The sequence below is a fragment of the Bison bison genome, unplaced genomic scaffold (genome assembly GCF_000754665.1).
Source record: "Bison bison bison isolate TAMUID 2011002044 unplaced genomic scaffold, Bison_UMD1.0 scf7180017864519, whole genome shotgun sequence".
In the NCBI taxonomy this organism is placed as follows: Eukaryota; Metazoa; Chordata; class Mammalia; order Artiodactyla; family Bovidae; genus Bison; species Bison bison.
The window spans coordinates 11,216,339-11,225,910 of NW_011495072.1; the positions used below are offsets into that span (position 1 = coordinate 11,216,339).

The window sequence follows — 9,572 nt, forward strand, 5'->3', positions numbered from 1 at the left end:
CCTCTCACTTCAAGGAAACCTCAGGTTTAAAACTAGAAAAAAAAAAAAAAAAAATCTGTTAAATGGAAACACTTGGCTGCGATTTTGCCCTTTTTTTTTTAAGCCTAACAAGGAAATGAGAAGTCAGGGGTCATTTTCTTACCTTGCCTGGGTGCAGTTTCTACCATGGACTGTTACACTGAAAAATGAAAGATCCTAAAGAGTCCTCAGAATAACTCCACGCCTGGCCTGCTGCCCTATATCCTCCAACTCCTGCCCTTAGAATTTCCCTGCTTCCTGAGGCATGGAAATTTCACTGGTTGAAAAGCATCATCATCATCATCATCATCTCACCTTAGTGACCCTTGACTCTCGTCACCATCTCACCAGGTCCCCTCCCCCAGTAGTCAAGGATCATAGCCATGTCCAAGGCTTTTGCCACATATCCATCCAGTTGGCTCTGTTGCTGACCCAGAAAACATTAAGCAAAAGCTGTGTGCAGAGACCCCAGCCCCAGCTAGCCAGGAAAAGGTGATCCCACAAGGAGTTCCTTGCAGTTACAACTGGCCCCCAGCCCCATCACCCTCCAAGCGTCCACCAGCCCATCATGACTCCAGTCGTGGTGAGGGAGCGGGATGGAGGTAGCTGTCTGACATAATGATATCGCTGGTGAGTTGTTGTTCCAAGAACTCAGAGGTCTCCTCAGCTATCTGGCCAGGGATTCGAAAGTCAACTGCAGGTGGCTCCTGCTTGGGGCTGGGTACAGGTCGGGAAGCCCAGGACTCCGTGGGACAGCCAGTGCTCTGAAGAAACTGCAGGAAGTTCTCCTCAATGGAGCCCTCCCGGCTTGGCAGCCTCAGCTCCTCCTCTGGAGCCTGTTTGAAGAAGCAGACAAACTGCTTGCTGAGCTCCCCCCGGATCTGCCGATTAAGACATCCATAGAAGAAAGGGTTGGAAGTGAAGCAGAAGTAGCCAATCCAGGTCACCACATTCTCCACCTGCCCCGTCGAAACAGGCTGAGCACTCAGGGCGACGTAGAGGTGAAAAGAAAAGTAGGGCAACCAACAGAGCAGGAACTGTCCCCCCACAGCCAGGAGGACCACTGCTGCCTTCCCTCCCCCAAACGTCCGGTGTGGCGTGGTCTGGGGGGCCCCTGAGCTGGTGACCATAGTGGAGCGGCTGCTGAGAGACTCAGAGCGTTGCCGGGGGGTCTCCATCCACGTGGGCAGCGGTCCGTGCTGCATGGCAGCCACACGGGCTACTCGGAACATGCTGCAGTAGACCACTAGGATGAGGAGCAAGGGCAACAGGAAGTAAAGGACAGCAAAGACCACCACAAAAAGCTGGCAGTAGGCACTGTGGCTCCATTGGAGTGAGCAGCCTAGGGGGACGCCGGGAGCTCCCTCCTCCCGCGAGACCCTTCCCAACACTGGCACAGAAGCCATGGCCAAGGCCTTCACCCACACACCCACCAGAACAGAGGCCACCAGCCCCAGCGTCATTCGCACCTCATAACGCATGGGGTGGACCACGTAATAGTAGCGCTCCACGTTGATGGCCGACACTGAGAGAATGGCCAGGCTAACGAAGCATATGCTCAGGAACAAGTAGAGGCGGCAGGCGACCTCCCCGAAGAGATCATGGTCAAAGAGGGCGGAGCTGGAGAGCATGGCAAGGGGCATGAGGGTCAAGGCAGCCAGCAGGTCCACCAGGCAGAGGTGGAAGACAAAGACAAATTTTCGAAGGGCAGGTGTCTTGGCGATAACAGCCATCACAGCCGCATTGCCAGCCACAGCAGTCAAGTCCAGCAGAAGCATGAAGAAGAGGGCCACGGATTCTGAAGCCACGTCCCGCAGCCCTGCCTCCGGGACCCCGCTGGCAGTAGAGGGGCCTGGGGTTTGAGGGGCCCTCCCCAGAGTGGAAGAGTTCCCTGATGACTGGGGGATGGGTGAGGACTCCATGGGGCCGAAAGAGGACACCCAGGGCACCTCCTGTCACAGGCCCATCCCCCATCCTAGTCCAGTGCCCCTGGGATGGCGAGCCCAGGCCCAGGCTTCCCAATTTTGTGTGTGCAGATCTTGGGGAGAGAGCGCCTCCTGCTGGAGCCTCTTTCACTGTTGCCAGCCTTCAAGGCCAGGGACTGAGGGCTCAGGAGGCAGCTCTGGTCCACCTTGGTGACTGCAAAGAAGCAAGAGAGGGAGCGATGCAGGAGCCTCACCAACTCAACACTCCATCTTCTGAGTGGTCTCCAGCTCCTTTTCCACTTCCTTTTCCTCTCTTTTCCACACCCTTCTCCCCTTTCAAGGACTGTTGTCCAGAGTCTAAATCCTCTGTCTCCCTTTCTCAGGGTCCCGCTGAGCTCTGGGATCGTGCCCCAGTTTTAAGGTTGCTTATGTAAATTTCCTGATTTCTTGTCTCCTCAGAATGGCAGGAGTCATTGTGGAGAATAACCACGAGATCCGGTTTCCAGTCCCAGGTCTGGGAATTACTAACTCTGTGGCTCTTCTCAGCTTCAGTTTCCTCATAAAGCCATCTGTAAAATGAAAGGAATAATACCTACTTCACAACTGTGTTTGGAAGATGATGCAGGATGTATTAATCAGATCCTAATAAGCAGTAATGTAAATATGGTGCTTTCCACACGCCAGGCCCTGTTCTCAACACTCCATATATATTAACTCATTTGAATCCTTATGCAACCCTATGAGGTAGATATTCTTTCCCTACTTTGCAATTGATAAAACTGGGGCCTACCAGAGATAAAGGAACTTACCGAAGGTCACATAGCTAGTAAGTGGCCAGGTCCAGTTACACGCCCAGGAGGCCTGGCTCCAGGGCTAGTACTCCAGCCCACCGTGCCATGCTTCGCCTGAAGGTGCCCTCCACAGTGGCTGCAACACAACAGACATTCAATAAATAATTGATGAATTTGAAACATCTCTAAAAATGTCTCTCGGGCTTCTCTGGTGGGTCAGTGGTAACGAGTTCCGCCTGCCAATGCAGGAGACATGGGTTCCATCCCTGGACCAGGAAGATCCTATATGCCGCAGAGCAACAACCGCAACTACCGAGGCCTGCACGCCTTCCAGCCCATGCTCCACGGCGACAGAAACTACCCACGATGAGAAGCCCGGGCACTGCAATGATGAGTAGCCCCTGCTTGCTGCAACTAGAGAAAAACCCACACAGCAATGAAGACCCAATACAGCCAAAAATAAAAATTAATAAATTAATTAAAAACAAAAAAAATGTCTCCCACTGAACCGGGGCTACCACTGGGAAGAGATCACCTGAGAAGGGGAAAGACTGTGCTTGAGTTTGCTCTAACATCACCACCCCTGAGCCAAAGAGCTGCCCCTTTGGGAGTGTTTAGAAGGACCAGTGAAAACAAAACGTCCCACTGGCAGGAAACTGGGAAGTCAATTCATCCAGCCTCCATTGCTCCCAAAGCCAGAAGGGCATAAGTCATATGATAGCTGCCCATCTCTACCCACTCATTAACTTCCCAAGGTCACTGTGCCCCCGGAGGTGGGAGAGGAGCTGCTCCTAAACTCCCACTGTCCAGGGTCCTGGATCCAGGGTCATTGCAGCTGACCATGGAGGGGCCTCTGGCCAAAACCCTCCTGTTCCTGGACTGTTACCATAGACCGAGAGCAAGAAGGGGGTGTAGGCATCTGTATAAAACGTATGGGGAGTGAAGGTGGGTGAGCATAAAGCAGAGAGGTAAACCGGAAGAAACTGGCAAAGGAAGAAGTCTCCGGGTTCAGCGTTTCTCATTTCTCTGATAAAATCTGTTTTATGTGTCTCATTATCCATGCTGAGTTCGCACAGAATTGAACTAAGTTGCCCAATGTACAGCTGACCCTTGAACAACATGAGTTTGAATTGCTGGAGTCTACTTACACGCAGATTTTTTTTTCAATAGTAAACTACAGTACTACAGGATTCCATCAGCAGTAAAGGATGCGGAACTGCGAGACAGAAGACCGACTATAGTTTATACCCGGATTTTTCACTGCTCAAAGGGGCAGCACTGCTAACCCTCACATGTTCAAGAGTCAGCTGTAATTTTAATTTTTTTTATTTCCATATGCCATTCTTTCAGTCCAGAGTCCCTCAGCATAGTGTACTAAGGTATAAAAATTAGAGGCAAACTGTGGCCATGCCAAGTCTGATGGGCTTTTTGCAGACAAATCAGAAGTTTCCTGGGTCACTCTCCTCATGTGTTAAATGGGAGGATTGGACTAGAAAAACTTCAAGGTTTCCATATGTGATAGCATTGGATTGCTCAGTGAGTTCCTGGGCTATGGAGGGCCTGGTGGCTGCTCAATTAAAAACCCCATGATTTCTCTGACTGAAGTAAAGAGGCCCACATGGGGCAGATAGGTCCCTTGCCCCTCTATAAGCTACAGCCTTACAACCCTTGGTTTTTGGCATTACCATCAACTTTGCACTAATTTAACTTCTAGCATGCCATGCATGCAATAGGTGCTCAATACAACTTTGTGACCTGAATCAAACTCAGATTATTCAGTTGGATCCTTTCCTCCAGGATATACTCCAGGAACACTCAGTCCATCAGTTGTGTGCCAGCCAGGAGCCTCTTCTGAAATGAGTAAGTTGGGCTCCTGGACTTGAAGGAGTCCTAACTTTGGACTACCTACCTAGAGATGTGCCTCTCCCAGGGGATAAAAGACAGCTCATATCACATAGACTCAGAGTCTGTGGAGAAGGTGAAAGAGAGGGCTCAAGTAGAGACGCTTATCATAAGACAAGCTTCCAGAAAAAAATGTGGGAAGAAACACCAGGAGAGGCAAACTTGCCCTTTTCTTTCTATGCCATGACTCCCCCATCCCTTCTACCTGGGGTGGGGCCCAGAAGACATGACTCTGGGGCCCTGGAGCTAAAGGAGTCAAGGCCCACCACATCTGCCCAGATATCAAGAGTCTGCCAACAGGGCCTACCCAGGGTCCCCGACCACGGGAAGCAGATGTGTGTTCCACGTGGAGATGGAGAGGTGCTGTGCAGCCATAATGGAGCCCTAGGCAAGAAGGCATTGAACATTCCTCTTTTTCACAGCCCCTCTGAGCCTTACCAGTATCTCCGCACTGCTCCCTAAATTCCAGCATTCCCATTTACCTTCTAAAGAAAAGCCAGCATACCCACTCCCCAGCACTTCCTCACTGATGGACCAGGGTAAAGGCTGGGAGCGACATGGGGTAACAGTTTCACAGTGGAAGCCCAGGGAGCCTCGCTCCACTCCTCGCTTGGTTATCGTGGCTTCTCGGATGCTCTTATCCTCTCCCTGCTCCCTTATAGCAACCCTTCCCTCACCTCCAGGACATCTCAATACCTGGAAGGCTTTGCCATCCTAGAGGCTGAAGTCTGGGCCTCTAGCAGGGGTACGGTCAAGTTACACATAGCCTTGTCTCAGGAGGCAAGATGTACATAAGTGCCCAGCCCAAGGCCGCAGAGGTGTTGGGATTCACATGCACCTGTTTCTTGGTTACAGAGTTTCCATCCCGAGGACCCGAGCCTGGCCTTCCTTCAGACAGGAGCATGCCCCCCCTAAGCCAGAGGAGATTTTCAGGGGGCTATGTCACCTCCCCCCGGCAGAGTTGCCCATGCCTAGGACACAGAGTTTCCCGTCGGCCTGCATGCCAAAGGACCTATTCCTAGGATGTAGGGGACCCGTTTCTATGACATGGAGCAAGATAGATGGGGAACCCTGTCTGCAGGATGTGGATACTCCAGCTGTAGATCAACCCCCATCTCTAGACTTCAGAGATGCCCACACCCCAATATTTCCTTCAGGATACCTGGGGGCCCATCCCTGGACAGTACTGCCCACCGTAAGGGAGGGTGGGCTGTACCCTTCTGTGGGGTGTCTCAGCACTCATCACCAGGCCTGGGTCTGGCCCCCATTTCTGGCCTAGTCGACAACTCCTACCTTTGCTGAGCAGCTCCCGGTTCCCATGTGATAGCGCCTCTCAGCTGATGCTTCTCCAAGGCTGCTGAAGCCTGAACCACTGCAGTGATCAGTGAGAGGCAGCCGGCAGAGCAGGATGCTCTGAGAGCTTCTGGGTCCTAATGGCCTCCTGCTTCCCACCCAGACCCTTGGAGCCACTTCTGGAGCCAGGAGCCAGGGACCAGTGCCCCCAGGCAAGGTACCCAGGAGTGGGCCCAGCCCCTCCCACTCCTCTCAAGCTGCTAGAGTGGTAGCTCAAAAGCCTGGTGAGGCCAGGTGATGGCAGACTGGAGAGACCCTCCCGGCTAACCTGATGACATAAAAAAAGCACTCAGAGTCAGAAGATCCAGGTTTAAGGCCTGACTCTGGCAGGTCCTAACTGTGTGACCTTAGGCAAGTCACTTGTCATTTCTGGCCTTAGTTTCTTATTTGTCCAAAGGGAATGAAAATGTAAGTGTTTGCTAGTCGTCTCCAACTTTTTGTGACCCCATGGACTGTAGCCAGCCAGGCTCCTCTGTCATGGAATTCTCCAGGCAAGAATACTGGAGTAGGTTTTGCCATTTCCTACTCCAGAGGATCTTCCCCACCCAGGGATTGAACCTGGGTCTCCTGTATTGCGGGGAGGTTCTTTACCATCTGAGCCACCAGGGAGGCCCTCAAAGGGAATAGAAGGCAGATGATCCCTGAGGTTTCTGACAGCTGTGCCATTGCTTGGTTCTGAGACATCAGAGCCAAGGCACTCCTGTAGTAGGCCAGCCAGCGCAGACACAGGGCCCGGGTCAGGTCTGACAGGGGCTGCGGCTCAAGAGCATGGCCCAAACTTGGGCTCCTTTGAAAGCTGCTTCCTGTATAGAGAGAACAGGTTTGGAGGAGAGCCAAGGGCCTTGTCCTAATCCTGCACTTGCCCCTCAAAAAGTGCTTTATTATTGTCTTCTTAGATAGTATGTTTTTCTGGTATGGGGCTGCGAGAGCTTGTGGAGACAGGAGAATTGAACACCCTCATAAGCCACCCTGTGGTACCAACACAGCACTGCTCCCTCAAGGCAGGGTGGGAGGCAGGTGCTTGGGGAGGCTCTGATTGTTCCAGATCTGTGGGGCTGAACAGAGCTGAGAAACATCATTGGCAGAAGGGCGAAGAACAGGTGATGAGCCTTTGGAAGTGAGATGAAGGGGCATGACTTCCCACAAACAATGAAGAAAACAGCTCCCTCAGGATTGGGGCTGACACCCAAGGACAGGATCCTAAGACTGTAGAGTTGCAAGACATCCTACAGGCCAAGGCATCTGTGTTTCTGAGGCCCAGAGAGGTGAAGAGATTGCCCAGAGTCACGTATGGCAGAGCCGTGAGCCTAGACAAGGAATTCAGTCATGATATCTGCTCCAGAGCCCTCTTCCCTGAGACTCACCTGTATGGGAACTCCTTCTGTCTCGAAAAAGGAAGAAAGGGAATTCTGGAACTGTTTACCAGACCCCAGTCAAACAGTCATAAGAACAATGAATTTCCCAGGGAACACAAAGAGGGCAAGGTGGCTGTCCCAGGCCTTGGGTCGACAACAAAGAGTCCGGCAACCAGCCCAGACCCACACTGTGGTCTCCACTGTTCCCGTCCACCCTCTCCTGAGCTCTTATGAGTGCCAGCCCCTTTACATACGAGGCCTTCAATCCCCGCACCAGTTCTATGAGGCAGCCGTCATACACCTTACGTCACAGATGAGGAAATGGGTACCAGAGGTGAAGTGACTTTGTGCAGATCACATAGCTAGTAAAAACCAGAGCCAGTATTTGAACCCATGTCTATCTGATGTCAAAGCATTTACTTCTTTCCCCTACCCCCCTGGCTTCTCTAGAGGTCTGACATGAGACTCTGGGGTGAGGCCCTAAAGCCAATTCCATAGAAATGGCTATTACCTTCCAGGAAACAGCCTAAAACAAAATTAGATGAACCTGAGTATAGGGAAATGTAATTAAAGTGTCAAATTAAACCCGAAGACAGCAAAGTGATTTTTATCTAACCTTGTGCTCTCATGTTGGCAGGATCATCCTGGCATCAGTCAGACCCTCTGGGATCAGGTAAAGCCTGTCCCTGATCAGGGCCCACATCATTCCTGCAGGGGCCTAGCTCAGACTGACATGGCCCCCGTCCAAGGATTCACAAAGAACCAGAGACTATACTTAGAATGGGATTATAGGAGGGTCTTCCCTGGAGCATTCATGGCTGGAACCCAGATTCAGTCCTTGGCTGGAGAACTCAGATCCCACAGGCCACACAGTGTGATCAGGAAAAAAGAAAGAGCGAGCACTGGATTGGTCAGAAGTCCTTGGTTCTAACTGGGCTTTACTCTGTTGCTCAACAGCAGGAACTTAGCCTGAGCCTGAGTATTTCTATCTATAAAATGGATAAAATTCTTCACTTCCTACTTACCCAATAGGGATTTGTTGTTGTTGTTGTTTAGTCACTAAGTCATGTCCAACTCTTTGGGACCCAATGGACTGTACCCACCAGGCTCCTCTGTCCATAGTATTTCCCAGGCAGGAACACTGGAGTGGGTTGCCATTTCCTTCTCCAGGGGATCTTCCCAAGCCAGGGATTGAATCCACGTCTCCTGCTTGACAGGCCGATTCTTCACCACTGCGCCCCCTGGGAAGCCCATCTAATAGGAATAAGAAGCCTACAATACCTAGCCTGCTTCTCAGGCTTGGGGTAGCTAATACAGTTACCCTAGCTGGTCCAACAACTGGGGTGGGGGCCAGCAGGCCAAGTCTCCAGGTCCTGAAGTCCCTCCCAGGATCCTGGCGGGGTCCTTGGTACTGAAGTCTGATTTAGTACTGAGGTCTGATTTCATCCCAGGCTTGCTCCTTGCCCTGCCTGACCCTTGCCCACCATCACCTCTTTTTTATTTTTGGCCATGCCATATGGCTTATGGGATCTCAATTCCCCAACCAGGGATTGAACCCAGACCCCAGCAGTGAAAGTGTTGAGTCCTAACTACTCGATCATGGGACAGTTCCCCACCAGCACCCCTTGATGGGGTTATGTCCACCCCTCCCACTCCTGCCTCCACAAGATGAGGCCTTGAAATGGACCAAGTTTATCTTTCATTCATCCACCCATGTGTTCAGAAGTCTCTCGAATGTTCCGTATGTTCCCACAGCCCCCTTCCCATAGCCCTTCGCCTGCTTAGTGGCACCCACTGCCCTCCTCCTCTCCTCTCTCTGGGTCTGTCAAAACCTGCTCTCGAGAAAGAGGTTGATAAATCCATTCACACTGATAGCAGCTTAATGTGTTCTCTCTCCAAGGAATATTAACAATTTAACAGGGAACAAAGGGAAGAAGCCGAATGTTGGGCTTCCGGCATCGACAAGGGGTGTCCCCGAGATCCCACAGCAAAGACTGGTGTTGCCCCCCAGGATGCCGACATGACGCCCTCCCAGCCCGCACCACACCCGCATGGACATGCAAGCCTCCCCATGTGGAGAGCAGGCTCACAACTGGGACCTCCCCACCGCAGCTCAGCTCCTGGCTGTCCAAAAGCCCCCTGTGCCAGCACCAGCTGCACCCGCTCCCCAGGCAGCCAGCCCCCTGCCCACCATCTGTGGCCAAGCTGAGGGGCTGAAGAGGGAGTCG

At 52.1% G+C, this 9,572-nt stretch overlaps 1 protein-coding gene across 1 annotated transcript; it reads right to left on the reverse strand.

Annotated features, from left to right (window-relative positions):
• On the reverse strand, positions 1-1,955 carry GPR61 (G protein-coupled receptor 61). Its single transcript, XM_010830903.1, has one exon. It carries the CDS (start codon positions 1,938-1,940, stop codon positions 585-587), a length of 1,356 nt encoding a protein of 451 aa, XP_010829205.1. The 5' UTR covers positions 1,941-1,955; the 3' UTR covers positions 1-584.
• Positions 1,956-9,572: the final 7,617 nt, after the last annotated feature.

Excerpts from the sequence above, each read along its gene's own strand:
- GPR61 (XM_010830903.1), bottom strand. The coding sequence starts at position 1,940 with ATGGAGTCCTCACCCATCCCCCAGTCATCAGGGAACTCTTCCACTCTG.